The sequence below is a fragment of the Mauremys mutica genome, chromosome 12 (genome assembly GCF_020497125.1).
Source record: "Mauremys mutica isolate MM-2020 ecotype Southern chromosome 12, ASM2049712v1, whole genome shotgun sequence".
Lineage (NCBI taxonomy): Eukaryota > Metazoa > Chordata > Testudines > Geoemydidae > Mauremys > Mauremys mutica.
In genome coordinates this window covers 12611890-12626415 of record NC_059083.1, presented here as the reverse complement: position 1 = coordinate 12626415, position 14526 = coordinate 12611890, and the positions used below count along the sequence as shown (strand labels likewise).

Genomic DNA, 14526 nt, shown 5'->3' with positions numbered 1-14526 from the left:
TTACTCCCATCAGTCAGGGTTATCCCCGCAAGGATTCTCTGAAGTGTAATAAGCTGACCTGAGCAAAATTTGTTGGAAACTTCTTTTCTGTGTGGAAAAATGCAGATCCACTCACTTCAAAATGTTTTGCAGTTTTTTCTGTTTCATTGAATTGTTTCAACTGACCCCTTCCCAAAAAAAAATCTGAAAGCCAAAATATTCAACATTTTCAAATCAAAATTATTTTGGGGTGTGAAAATTTTCAATTTAATTTAAAAAAAGATGTTAAAGCCTCTCAAAATCCTAATGAAATGTTTCATGTAGCACAAGAGTTCAACTTGAAAGGATTTTTATTTTCAACTTTTCCGTTTCCCCCCAAAATGTTGGAACATTTTGTTTTGGGGTTAACTCAACATGATTTTTTTTTTTCCTTTTTGAATTACCACCTCACTGAGAGAGCCCTTATCTGCCCAGTGCTAGTAATAAGCACTGAGCTCCAAGCAAAGCTTTTCTGGTAGCTGCAGGGTGGCATTAACGAGCTTTCTCTTGCAGGTGGATCCTCTGATGCTTAATGAGGGCAGAGCTGTCCCCAAAGCTTCTCCCGCAGTCAGGGCAGTGATAGGGCCGTTCTCCCGAGTGGGTTCTCCAGTGCTGAGCCAGGTGTGAGTTCTGATTGAAGCTTTTCCCACACTCGGGGCATTTATAGGGTCGCTCTCCTGTATGAGTCCGGCGATGGGTGGTCAGGGATGAACGGGCCGTGAAGCCCTTCCCACAGTCAGCACACTTGTAGGGTCTCTCCCCGGTGTGGACCCGGCAGTGCTGGGCCAGATGGGACCTCACAGCAAATCCTTTCCCACACTCGGCACATTTGTAGGGTCGCTCACCCGTGTGAGTCCGGCTGTGCTGTGAGAGGTGAGCGCTGCGGGCGAATCCTTTCCCACATTCAAGGCATTTGTAAGGTTTCTGGCCCCTGTGGGTGCCCTGATGCTCCAGGAGATTGGAGCTGACATTGAAGCTTTTCCCGCAGTCAGGGCATTTGTAGGGTCGCTCCCCTTTGTGCAGCCGCTGGTGGGCAATCAGGGCTGAGCTCTCATTAAAGCTCCTCTCGCACTCGGCGCATTTGTAGGGCTTCTGCCCTGTGTGGATCCTCTGATGTTTAATGAGGTTGGAGCTGACATTAAAGCTCTTCCCGCAATCGGTGCATTTATAGGGTCTCTCTCCGGAGTGGATTCGCTGATGCACCACCAAGACTGAGCTGACCCGGAAGCTCTTTCCGCATTCGGGGCATTTGTAGGGGCGCTCGCCCGTGTGGCTCCTCTGATGCGCCACCAGGCGGGAGCTGACCCCAAAGCCCTTCCCGCAGTCGGCGCAGCGATAGGGCTCCTCTCCTGAGTGTGTCCCCCGATGCTGGGTCAGGTGCGCCAGCTGGGTGAAGCCTCTCCCACAGTCAGGGCATATGTAGGGGCGCTCCCCAGTGTGGATCCTCAGGTGGGCACTAAGGGTCGAGCTCCGGTTGAAGCTTTTCCCACAGTCAGGGCACTGGTGGCATTTCTCTGCCTTGTGGGTGCTCCACTGGGCATCAGGTTGGGCACCTTCCCCTTCTCTCTGCTGCACCCAGAGTTGCCTTACATCTCCTCCTTGGAGAAAAGATTTATCCTCTCTCCCCCCTGGAAGATTTCCTTCCTCCTCTTTCTCCCACCCACCCTGACTCTCACTGGCTTCTCTCGGGCAAATGTGCCCCTCTGCTTTCTCGGCTTCTGCTGACTCGGGGCTTCCCCACAGCAGGTTTGCCTCCTCGTTCGCACTTGTTGCCATCTCTGGTTTACGGAGAGAATCCACATACAAGACATTTCCCCCCCCCCCCCCCAATTGGGGGGAGGAACAGGACAAAAAAACCCCAATTCCTGTGTGGAATTCTCTGCCCTGTGCTATGCAGGTCAGGTTAGATGATCCCTTCTGGCTTTAGAATCTATTATACCAAGATAATGTATTGGGGAGCCTGGACTAAACCATCCCCCAGTCCTTCACCACAGGGGACTCCTCCTGCTTTGCTTCCCTTCCCATCTCAACAGGCAGAGCAAGGGTTGGTAGCTGCTTTCAGGCAGAAAGGGTAAAAAGCCCCAGGCAACATTTGCCCGGAAACTAGGACAGGTGTTTGCAATACCTCTCAGGGAACGTCTAGATAATACTTAGGCCGGCCCTGAGTGCCGGGGACTGGACTAGATGATCTCTCGAGGTCCCTTCCAGTTCGGTGATGAGCTACCTGAGAAGGGCAGACGTGGGGAAGCTCACAAGGACTCAATGCAAATCCAGGCGCTGGGCTTCTCTCCCAGATGGTCTCTGAGCTGGTTTAACTGGTTCTTCACCTGGGCGGGTGCCTCCCCTGGAGATCCAGTGCCTACAGCTCTTCCCCTGGCTCCATGCAGGTCAGGTTTAAGGATGGGGAATCCTGCTCAGGGGAGAGAGAGAACAGGTGAGATCAGGGTTGGTTACAGATTCCTGGAGTCCCTGTTACACAGGCGCTGGGATTTTAAACCCTGCCCCTACGTTTGCCAGAGAGGAGATGTAACATGAAGCAGATGGGAAATGCCCATGGAGATGCCCTTTGGCAAAGCCCAGCATGTGGGAGCTGATGTGCAGTGGTCCAAGTAAGGGATTCAGAGATCTCCACACACAGGTGGGAGTTAGTGATTCAGCCCAGCACAAGGATTAAATCTCTTGGCCATTTCTAACCCCCGCGTCACTGACTAGAGAGTCCTAGGAGCCTGGCCTACTGCTCTCCCTGGGTATGTCATCAGAACAAAGAAAGAGATGTGTTCTTACCTTGGGTTAAAGGTGCAAACACAGCAACTCGGCCTTTGACTGTGGTTAGCAGTTCAAGTTGCACCCCAGGCTTTAGGAACAGGATGTCCTCCGTTGCTGTTACCCGTAGGAATGGTAAACAAGCTGTGTTTGATTTAAGGTCATGCTTGAAAACGGGTTTTCCTTTCGTGTTCTCAAAGTGTATAACACCCTGTAGCTACCCAGTTAACCCAGAAGTATCACAGACAGAGAGAGGTGGTTGGGTTCTAATTGAATTTTCAAGGTCATTTGACATTGGGAGTGAATCCAAATTAAGAACACAACTCTTTTCCATGGGAGACATTGCCTCAGGTTATTAAAAAGGATTTGCCCCCACCCCCGATATTTGAATGCAACAATTTGCTTCTCCCTTTGCTCTCTGTTCACACCAACTGCAGTGGAACCACTCCAAGGCCTGGTCTACACTTAAGAGTTAGCTTGGTGTAGCTATGCCGGTCAGGGGTGTGAAAAAAACCCTATGGCAACCTAAGGCCCTGTGTAGACACAGCTGTCAATGGAAGAATGCATTTTGGGGGGGGGGGGTTCCTACACTGACCAACCCCCCTTCCGTTATTGCAGGCTACATCTACACTACAGGGTTATGCCTGTGTAGCTACAACGACGTAGTCTAGACATATCCCCAATTTACATCAGTGCAATTGAGATCAGAATCAGGCCCCAACTGCTACACAGGCTCAGCCTGTGTAAAGGACTTGTCTATATTAGTTAGTTAATTGACTGTTAATTAGCACATTATTAACATGGTTGTAAAGGCTGTCCCTTAGGGGCACGTCCCAGGATACAAACTTGGCATGGTTTAGGCTGCTGGTGTGCTGAGAACACCACCTATCATGCTGACTGTTTTTGCATCATTGTTTTCTTGTGTTCATCTGTCTGTCTCTTGTCTTATATGTAGGCCTAATCTACACTGGAAGAAGTGTACCAGATAATTCTTCCAGGATAAGCGTGTCCACACAGGAAGCTATGGTGGGATATCTATTCCGGTCAAATTCCTCATGTAGACAAACCCTTAACCACAGTGTGCTGACCTGATACTGATCACAGCTTGTCCCTGTCTGCGCAGACTACAAAGTAGTCCAAGATCATGTTCTAACAGTGCCTTAAGACAAGCTTGGGGGGCTTGGGGCAGGCTACTCCCTGCTGAGGGATCTTTCCAGACCAAGCCAGATCATGCACTGGACTAAGAGTTTTCTTGTCAAGAACCCTCAAAGGACAATACTTGCAATGACAAGCTGATGTTCCAAGGCAGGTGCGTACCTAGTACAAGTCACCACTTGGCCATGTATCTATCCCCCCTTCTTTTCTCTCAGTGTCGATGCCGAATTGATCCCTGCATCCAAGGAAAAGTTTGGAGAAATCAGGTTGAAAAATCAGGGGCTGCAAAAAAGTTAGTGATTTGATTCAGCTCCTCTGCAACTTCCCTTCTTCCCCCAGCACTTGGAGTGACTCTTAGCTATTAATAGGGTCCTGTGACCCTAGTATATAAGCACCTCACAAACTTTAATGCATTAAATTCAGCTGGAGCTAACGGGAACAGAGCTCTGGTAATTATTTTCAAACCAGGGAGTCCCAGTGGAGCAGAAGCCCTGGGGCTCTGGGAAATACTCAAGGAGAATTTAAGCCCTGTGTATTTCTCATTGCTACACCCCTCGGAGGTGGGCAAGATTTGTAAAGGAATTTAGGCATCTAATTCCCAAGGTCACATGCAGCCTATGACGGAGCAGGGAACTCCTCAGCCCCAAACTGGGCCACCCTTGTGTCCTAATTCTCCTCTCTCTGCTCCCCCTAATCTCAGGAACCGCTGGATCAAATGTCCCCAAATTCGCACCGCTATCCCTACCCTTAGCTCTCATGATGCATGGCAATTTTCAGGACAACCTGAGCACCCGTATGGATTTTAGAGCACTTGGAAAAATCAGCGCTTTGACAAAACCAGCTAGCCTGTACCTGCTCCACAGCCTCCGTTCATCTATCTCTTGCCTGTCTTCCTCTCCGATTGCAAACTCACTGAGGCAATGATTTGTGCCACACAACATTGGAGGGGCCTGTATGCTAGGCACTGTACAAACTCTGGCCCTGATCCTGGAAAGACGTAAATAAACCCAGCAGATTTCCATTGATTTCAATGAGCACCTCTCGCCCGAGTTAACAGCTGCTGGGGCTAGAGTCTTCACAGGAATAGGGCTGGAGTTATGCGGTGCCTCCCACAATGGAGTCTTATTGACCGTGACACAGGGGTTCTCACACTGGCGGTCATGAGGTTATTACATGGGGGGTTGCGAGCTGTCAGCGTCCACCCGAAACCCTGCTTTGTCTCCAGCATTTATAATGGTGTTAAATATACCAAAAAAAGTTTTTTAGTTTATAAGGGAGGGGTCACACTCAGAGGCTTGCTACATGAAAGGGATCACCAGTATAAAAGTTTGAGAGCCGCTGCCCTAGCACAAATAATTCAAACGGGGGTTACCATCTCCCTCGCCACTGGGCATTAGGAGGAGAGAGAAAAAGGACATTTTCTCATGGATGTTTTATGCATTTGTGCAGGTAGGGTAACCAGCTGTCCTGATTTTATAGGGACAGTCCCAATTTTGGGGTTTTTCTCTTATACGGGCACCTCTTACCCACACATTCCTGTCCCAATTCTTCACACTTGCTAGCTGGTCACCTGGTGTGCAGTGCTTGGACGCGGGGGAGCTAATCACTCGAGAGCAGTGGGTCTCAACCTGGGGGCTGCTGGCGGCCAGTCAGCACACAGCTGTGGCCCATGTGCCGTCCTCAGGGCCATACAGGTAGTATCTATATTCTGTGGATGGGGCCCACTTAACGTAACATACAGAGAGCTGCATGTGCAGCCCACAGTGGTAAACAGGTTGAGATCCACTGCTCTAGAGGGATGGTAAACAGATAAATTAGCAGACTAGACTCTAATTAGAAAATAATTAGAGTGAAGGATCCATCATCATCGATCAATAAGGATCAAGAGAAAGAACCAAGTGAATGGATCTAGGAGTTGGGAACCTCTCTCCCCATTTATGGCTCCTGCTCTGGACTCTCCTTCCACTTGGCCTGGGAGGCTAATTTGTAATGAAAGAGGTGCCAGGGCTCAAGCAGTTTTTGTACATGCATAACTGACATGGCAACCCTAGAGGTGCCGGGGCTCTGAGCTGCCAACCCTAGAGGTGCCGGGGCTCTGAGCTGCCGACCCTAGAGGTGCCGGGGCTCTGAGCTGCTGACCCTAGAGGTGCCGGGGCTCTGAACTGCCAGGCCCAGAGGTGCCCTGTCGGGGCTCTGAACTGCCCGGCCCAGAGGTGCCCTGTCAGGGCTCTGAACTGCCCGGCCCAGAGGTGCCCTGTCGGGGCTCTGAACTGCCCGGCCCAGAGGTGCCCTGTCAGGGCTCTGAACTGCCCACTGGCTGACCCATTCCCATGGCTCTTTGATTGCGGGACCGGGAATGTCTGCCAGTGATGGCCGCAGCTCTGGGACTGGCAGAGACATGGAAAGCAGAGTGCGTGTGTGTGGGTGGGATGAGATGGGAGTCACTTTCCTGCCCAGCCCCAGCCCGTTCCCCCAGGTCTCCCCATCACCTGCAGGCTCCGGCTCAGGAGCTGGTGTCCGCAGAGCCTGGGGAGCCCCAGGGGGCAGGTTCCAGCCACCGGAGAAAGTCCCCACCTGGGGTGGGCACAGAGGGGGCTTGGATGAAGGTCTCCCCCTGGTCCACACCCCACTGAAGGGGCAGCAGCTGCTCAGCCGCCGCTGCATCCGTCTCAGCCAGGAAACTTGTGCTGAACCGAGAAGAAAGAGAGACAAGGAGCGAGGGAGCCGCCTCCCCTTAGCACCGCCAGAGCCCTCTGGTGGGGACAGCTTCGGAGCCGCAGCCAGAAAATCCTAATGCTGGGGAAGTAGGGACGGTATTGAAGCCACCGCACGTTCTTATGAGCCAGCAGGTGATGCTTTTTCTATGAGGGGCACAGGCATCGCCAGATTGGCTCAGCCTTGAGGTCCTAGTTCAGTCTCTGCTAGTGATCGGTCCCCGATGAGGCAGAGGAAGGGCTCAGAAACCTGCAGTAGCAGATGTGAGGTAATAACAAATAAGACCAGGCTTTTAACCCGCTCTTTTCCATTGCCTGTCAGCTTGGTCGCTAATAGTTAGAGGCCCTGTCCCAGCCATCCTGACACTTTTTTTGGGGGAGGGGGGAGGAACTTGGCACTTGCCATCAGTTGGCAAGAACAAACGGACAAATGCACAGTTTGGCCAAAAAAACGGGGTGCAACCCCTAGCGGGGTGTGGAGGAACATGGCGGGAGGGGGAAAACAGCAGCACCACCCCGTGTGGCAGGGAGGGCTCAGGAGAGCGGCTTGGGATAGGATGGCCCCATGTGCAGGCGGCCGGCGGGGGCGGGGGTGGGTCTCAGGCAGGCCCTGCATGTGGGGAAAGGGAGAGGGGGCCTTGGGCCAGCCCCACGTGCAGGGGTTGACGGGTGCTCAGAGCAGCCCCGCACACAGGAGGGAGAGGGCTCTTGGGCCGACCCCGGGGGGGTGTCCAGTTTTTCCTTTGGGAAAATATGGTCACCCTGTTTCTTAGCCAGAAGCATCATAACACTGGCTACTCTTGATCTCAGGCAGAGCAGGGAGCCCATGGGAACGCCGCTGCCCAGCACGATAGGATGTGGTCTCCGCACACCTGCAGCCTCATTGCTGTCAAGCGTTTTGCAGGTCCCAGGGCACAAGAGAGGCTTAAGGAGGGCTTTGCAGGAGGCTAAGTGGGTGTGAACAGGGTGAACGCACTAACCCCGGAGATGGTTTGCGAATGGAACAGGTGGGTGACGGAGCCTGCACCCCATGGGCCCCCGGAGTCAGGAGTGGCAGCAATCTGAGAGTTTGCACTCGCTGGCTGGCTCCGGGGCAGGGGCTGGGACCACATCTGTGTTGAGAGGAGGTCACCGCGGCGGCACGGAGCTGTTAGCGCTCATGGGCGGATCCCTTCTGGGGCGTAGGTCTGTCCCGGGGAGGGCATAGGGTGAGCAGATAGCAAGTGTGAAAAGTGGGGACAGGGGTGGGGCAATAGGCGCCTGTATAAGACAAAGCCCCAAATATTGAGACTTTCCCTATAAAACCAGGACATCTGGTCACCCCGAGGAGGAGCTAGGGAAGAGGGTTTCCCGATCTGCCCCCACTAGAGGGCTCTGGGTTACAGCTCAAAGCAAGGCTGGGCTACTTCCTATCTCTCTGCCTTGGCCACGAGTTTCCTGCTGTGAATCTGATCAGGAGATAACTGAACTTCCTGGGTTGGGCAGGGCTGTCACAGCTGGAGAGAGAGATTGAAGGAGCCGCTGCAGCCGAGAGAGTGGGAACTGGCCTCTTAGGGCACCCAGGGGGGACACGACACCCAGGGGGAAGGGCTGGGGCTGGGCAGGAAAGTGACTCTGCACCAACAGCCCCATCTCTGCTCCCCCTCCCGCAAGTCCCAGAGCTGCTGCCCTCCCTGACCCACTCCGGGTCTCGGCTACAGGACAGCAAAGGCCCCAAGGGCATAGGCCAGGGATCATCTCTCTGAGGAGTAATAAGTGGAGAGGGTGGTTCCCAGCCACCCAGCCCACCCAGATCTGCTCCCTGCGTCATCCCTGGCCTGATTGGCTTTCCTGGGAACAAGGTGTCGGTGCGGAGAGAGGACAAACCAGGTCTGCCTCATTAGTCACAGGCTGGCCTCAGGGAGAGGAATTCCTCCACAGCCACTCCTTGGAACCCGCTGTAGCTGGAGTGCACAGCCGCACGGACAGGTAAGGTTGGGCTGAAATTGTGAAGCCAGTTGTCCAGTTGCTTACAACAGTGGATCTCAACGGGGGTACGTTCCCCCCCACCCCACGGGGGTACTGAGAGAGCTTCCAGGGGGGACGTCAGCTCCTCTAGATAGTTGCCTAGTTTTACAACAGGCTACATCGAAAGCACTAGCAAAGTCAGTGCAAACTAAAATTGCAGACAGACAGTGTACTTGTTTATACTGTTCCATAGACTATACACTGAAATGTAAGGACAATATTTATAGTCCAGTTGATTCATTTTCTAATTACATGGTAGAAATGAGAAAGGCAGCAATTTTTCAGTGCTAGTGGCTGTGACGCTTTCGTATTTTTATGTCTGATTTTGTAAGCAAGTCGTTTTTCAGTGAGGTGAAACTCGGGGTACGCAAGACAAATCAGACTCCTGAAAGGGGGACAGGAGTCTGGAAAGGTTGAGAGCCACTGGTTTACACCACACTCAGTGCTACTAGCTGAGTCTCAGCTCTGATCCAGCCTGGCACTGCTTAGGTTCATCTTTTGGGCTGAAAGTCTTTGCTCAGGGGGTGAATTTAGTTTGGCAAAGTTTCAGGATAAAACCTCTGTGCCTTTTCCTGAGAAGCAGCCGTGGTGGAAGGCCAAGTTACAACCTGCATCAGTATTTCAACACTTCCGTCACCTTGGGACAAAAATGTTTACGTAGGCTCATAAACACCTATTCTGCTGTAGCTTTGCTGTCAGAGCTGAATAAAAGATTGTTGTGCAGACACACTGAATTTTCCCCCCGCTTTGATGAGAATTGTTTCTTCACTTAGGGGTCAGTTCCGTGGACACTCACAAACTGACTGATTCTAAGTGTGTCAAGCTAAACTTCTTAGCCTTTGTTTTGAGCAGGGGCCGTGGAGATGAGAAGAATCACGTTTTGCCATTTTAAAAGTGTCAGAGCTTGACCAATTCCAGTACCTTTGGGGCTGGAAATGTTACGTTTGACAGAGAGAATTCCCAGGTCAGGCGCTTTCCTCTCCGTCGTCTGGTGAAAATCTGTTTGGACGCAGATTTGTTATGAGAGTTCAGTCAATGTCTCTTGTGCGGGAACACAGATTATTTCCCCCTTTGATAAGGTTTGTTTCCTCACGGAGGAGCTGAGCCCGGTAACGCACACACCCACTTGTTTGGCACTGTGTGAACGGTCCCATTAACATTGTTTAATTTAGTGAGAGAGTTTGAAAATATCTCAGGCCTGGTGTGGGAGTGGCGTTGTGCTGGAATAAAAAGACAAAGGCCGGGATCTTTAAATTCAGGAGCCTAAATTTAGGCTCCTGAATCCATATTCTGGCACCTGGGTAAGTGGCCTATTCTCAAAAGTTCTGGGAACTCAGAAATGAAATCCAGTGACGCTCGCTCGAGACTTGTAAAAACCAGGATGCGTATTCAGGATACGGCTCGAGGAGGAGGCTATTTTTAAAAAACCACATTTCATGTGTTACGTCCGAATGACGGAGTCTTGAGTTTCCATCTGCAGGAAATGCGCAAAGGGGAAATCGGTGCAAAATGGACTAAAGCTGCGGCTGAAACGTCCCCATTTGCGCTTCTCACCTGACAGGCTGCAGAAGAACATCCATTCCATGTTTCGCTCCAGGTTGTCCTGTCCTGCCTGGAGGGCAGGAAAAGGGAATGGCTGCAGCAAAGGCAGTGACCTTCGAGGAGGTGGCTGTGTATTTCACCGCGGAAGAATGGGCTCTGCTGGACCCCGCTCAGAGAGCCCTCTACAGGGACGTCATGCAGGAGAACTATGAGAATGTGACCTGGCTGGGTAAGTCACTATGGGCGTTTCCCATCTACTCGGGTTGCAGGGCCTCACTGGCAAACATAGGGCTGGGATCTTCCCAGCAGCTTCTGTGTAAGGAGGAAACCGGGACTCTGTAACCAGCCCTGATCTCTCCTGTTCTCTCTTCCCCTGGGCAGGATTCCCCATCCCTAAACCTGACCTGATCTCCCACATGGAGCGAGGGGAACAGCTGTGGGTGCACCAAGCAGGTATTCCCTCCCTTCCCCCATCCTCTGTGCCATGGTATCGATGCTGAAGCTCAGGAGTTTCCAGCTGTGGGGAGGAGTTTGGGGAAGATTCAGCTACTGAGTGTTCAGCTGATCCAAAAGCTTCTGCCTATGTGACAAACCCTTTGCTGATCCCCTTTCCCCGGGGCCCCTCCCTCCCCAGCGCAGGGAGTGACTCATGCTGGGTTCTCTCCTTCCCCCCGCAGGTGATGGGACAGCCAGTGAGAACGAGGAGGAGAATCCCCAGCAGGGAGGCCCTGAGTTGGCAGAACCACATGGGACATTCTCGGGAAGGTCCCAGGGGAACGTTTGCCAGACAGAAGCTAGCAAGAGTCAGGGCAGGTCGGAGGAGCAGTGGGGAAACCTGCCCTGGGGGAGAGAGGGTAAATCCTGTCCTGAAGAGGGATGTTTCAAGAAACTCAAACAGCTCCTGGACCTTAAGGGGAAGCACAACAGAGGGACGGGAAATGCAGGCACTGAACGTGGGCAGGGCTCACGAGAGATGCTCCGTCTGGGAACCCACCTGGAAGACGCATCCCACAGTTGCGGGCGAAGTCTCCAGCAGAGTTTGGTGCCTCCAGAACATCCAAGCAGGACCCTCCATCGATGTCTCCACTGTGGGAAAAGCTTCCGCTGGAGATCACATCTTCTGAGACATCAGACGGTGCACAAGGATGGGAAAAGCTCCAGCCCCGGCGCAGCCTGCACCATCCAGCAGAGAATCCTCTCGGGGCAGAAACCCTGCCAGTGCCCCGACTGCGGGAGAAGCTTTGTTCGGAGGTCAACCCTCGTGGCACATCAGAAGCTCCACACGGGAGAGAGGCCCTACAAATGCCCTGACCTGCAGAGGAAACCTTTCCTGCGTCCAGAATCCAGGAAACACTTTGCCGAGAACTCGGCCCGGACGAAGCACCGGCGATTCCACCCGGGAGAGAGTCCCTACACGTGCCCAGACTGCGGGAAAGGATTCAGCCTATGCGTCAACCTCGCGATGCACCGGAGGGTCCACACGAGCCAGCGCCCCTTTTTGTGTCCTGACTGTGGAATGGGCTTCAACCAGAGAGCCAAGCTCACGGTGCACCAGAGGGCCCACGAGAGGGAGCGACCCGACTGCAGGAAAAGCTTCGGCCGGCAGGCACCCCTGGAGCAGCCCGCGAGAGCCCATTGCGGGGCAAAGCCCCGTGTCTGCGCCAGCTCTGGGAAAAGATTCATCGACGCCTTTGCCCTGATTGAGCGCCAGAGGGGCCACACGGGAGAGAGGCCCGACAAACGCCACGAGGGCGGGGAAAGCTTCAGCCAGCGCTCCGACCTGGCCCAGTGCTCTTCGGCCCCAGAGGAGGGGCCCTGCTGCAAAGGCACAGGCCTGCCAAAACACAGGGCGGCGGAGAGACCCTACCGCTGCCTCGACTGCGGCAGGACCTTCATCAGACGCACCAACCTGCTCTCCCACCGGTGTGGCCACACGGACGAGCAGCCCTACAGGTGCTCATATTGCGGGAAGAGCTTCAGCCTATGTTTCAACCTTGCAATGCATAGGAGAGTCCATGCCGGCAAGCGACGCAATCCATGCCCCAACTGAGGCAGCGCCTTCAACCAGAGATCTGACCTCATGGTGCACTGGAGACTCCACGTCAATCAGTCTTCAGAAGAGCAGGTTGGAAAATAGGGTTTTCTTTTGGGGTCTTTTCCCCTCCATGGAGAATTTTAACTTTTCAGTGAAATTTCTAATGCAGAAACATTTTGGCCAAAAACGGAAATCTTCGCTGTGGTGCCACATCAGAGTTGTAGTTCACGCATGCTCCCATTCTCCTCTCTAGGCCTGTCTCCCGGTCAGCCTGCCTTGCCCGTGCTACACCATGGACTCCCCTCTTGATTTCAATGGGACTTAGGCACTTCTCTGTGTTATATTCTGGGCATACACGCCGAGACAGTCAATAAAAGCATAAATCCTCTCAGTGGAAGGTTGCTGTGTAACACAACTTCATTTCGTAGAATTCAGTGTGGCTCATACACAACAAACCAAAAACAGAGAGAGACAAAGCAGGCTGCTCTCTGAGACCGAGAGGAACAACTCACCCTTGCACTAAGCTGGCTTTCTGCGGCCTGACTCTTACTGCAAGCTTCCCTAGAGCCCCTAGCCTGCTCGCAGGACCAGAAACCCCCACCACACCTGAAGTGCTAGCTTGCCCTCCCAATGCAGTCCTGGATGCACCACAGTCTGTATCTTGAGGTCCTTAGTGGCTGACAGTCAAAGACCTTACAGTTCAAAAGACAAGGGGTAACAGGTGGATGAGGTTGGATGGGAGGTGGGGAAATCTAATGGGATGCGCACAGTCCTTAGCCAGCTGGAACCTCACCCGGCTCACTCCCGGGTGGGATGGGTTGGATTGACTGCACGGTTACGTTTGAATCGGCCCCCTCCGCCCTGAAATGCTGCAGCTGACCATACCCAGGAAGGAACCTGCATGAGACAAGCCCCACCCGATGGGCTGGGAATCCAGATGCCCCCCGAGCTTCCAGCACTGAAGCCAGAGTGTGACAAGGACTCTGTTACCCCCCCGGGCATCCCCTTTATCTGCCTTGTCCTGCATGGGGAGGACAGACTGTCTGCCCCTCTCCACCATGCACCACCCCCAGAGGATAATTAAAGTCTCAGCTGGGATCAGCACCCCTGACCCTGCAGAAACCAGCCTTTTCCTGAGAGAGCGGCTGCCAGCAGAGAATAGGGTGACCAGACAGCAAGTGTGAAAAATCGGGATGGGGATGAGGGGTAATAAAGCCCCAAATATCGGGACATCTGGTCACCCTAGCAGAGAAGGGGTTAACACGATGACACCCTGTAACCACAACAGCTGATTTCTTAACTCCCGCTAAACCCTGGCCCTGGGATTTCTTGAGTAGTGGGGTCGCAGTGTCTCCGTGCTTTTCCATCCCCTTAGAACGGCTGGGGTGGCCCCATGGGCTTGGTTCTGCCTGAAACAGGCCAGGTTCTGGGCTGCGAGTTGGGGGAGGGGATGGGTCTTCCCACTCCCAGAGTCCTGTGCCCTAAAGGAAGAGGAGTCACCCCAATGGGCCTGGATTGGGCTGAAACAGGGCCTCTAGGAAAGTCTCTCTGGGATCGGAGTCTTGAACCCTGGATCCTGGCTGGGTTTGGCCCTTCCAGCCCTGCAGGGCCCTAGGACCTCAGGTCTGAGCCCCAGATATTTGTGTGTAGATGGAAGAGGGGGTTGGACTCAAACCTGAGTCTGCACCTTGGCTTCCATTGCAGTGTAGACACAGCACTAGGGATCCATTTGGTTGCACGTTTCGTTGCTCCTCTAGGCCAAGTGAGAAGCACCCACTGCAGGCTCCTTGTATAGCTCCAAGCTCCCCATGAGCTCCTCATGCTCGATGTTTGTGTACCCTCATTCCCCCTTGCCAGGAAATCTGTATGCACCCCCGCATCCCGGGTCTCTGTAGGCTCCCCACCCCCCCGCCATTCCCATAGAGAGACAAATGCCATCCAGTCAAACGTTAGACCGTGCTGTGCTCAGCCAATTAATGGCCCACCTGGACATCATGGAGGTCAGCAGCAGAACAGGAACAGAGCCCAGCTGTCCTGGGCCCAACCCAACGCCCTGACTGCCGGACCCTGCTGCTTAGTCCTCAATGTGGCGTCCCATCTTCCCCGCTTGGTTATCCGTCCCCGCCCTGACCCCTGCTGCTGCCCGCCACCTCCCAGAGAAGTTAATTAGAGCACCGAGGAGCCCTTCTGATGGAGTAGCACCTCACTGCGCTAGGTGCTGTACAGGCACAAACCAAACAGCCCCCACCCGCAGAGGGACAGCAGTCAAAGAGCCAATTGTTACAGCTCAGG

At 53.5% G+C, this 14526-nt stretch overlaps 2 protein-coding genes across 7 annotated transcripts; one reads left to right on the top strand and one right to left on the bottom strand.

The window, feature by feature from the left end:
* Positions 1-276: 276 nt before the first annotated feature.
* On the bottom strand, positions 277-6617 carry LOC123346281 (zinc finger protein 501-like). 4 transcript variants are annotated; one of them, XM_044983610.1, is made up of 2 exons: positions 6426-6617; positions 277-2925 (listed from the first exon to the last, which is right to left on the bottom strand). In XM_044983610.1, the coding sequence occupies exon 2, from the start codon at positions 1792-1794 to the stop codon at positions 511-513; it is 1284 nt and encodes a 427-aa protein (XP_044839545.1). In that variant the 5' UTR covers positions 1795-2925; positions 6426-6617; the 3' UTR covers positions 277-510. The 4 variants fall into 4 exon arrangements, with proteins under 4 accessions (XP_044839545.1, XP_044839546.1, XP_044839547.1 ...); XM_044983611.1 differs by having other exon boundaries at positions 277-2428; XM_044983612.1 differs by lacking the exon at positions 6426-6617 and adding an exon at positions 4099-4117 and having other exon boundaries at positions 277-2428.
* Positions 6618-8122: 1505 nt separating this feature from the next.
* On the top strand, positions 8123-12794 carry LOC123346278 (zinc finger protein 34-like). Of its 3 annotated transcripts, none has more exons than XM_044983597.1 (4): positions 8123-8618; positions 10255-10428; positions 10581-10652; positions 10877-12794. In XM_044983597.1, the coding sequence occupies exons 2-4, from the start codon at positions 10290-10292 to the stop codon at positions 12247-12249; spliced, it is 1584 nt and encodes a 527-aa protein (XP_044839532.1). In that variant the 5' UTR covers positions 8123-8618; positions 10255-10289; the 3' UTR covers positions 12250-12794. The 3 variants fall into 3 exon arrangements, with proteins under 3 accessions (XP_044839532.1, XP_044839531.1, XP_044839534.1); XM_044983596.1 differs by having other exon boundaries at positions 10219-10428; XM_044983599.1 differs by lacking the exon at positions 10581-10652 and having other exon boundaries at positions 10219-10428; positions 10877-12793.
* Positions 12795-14526: the final 1732 nt, after the last annotated feature.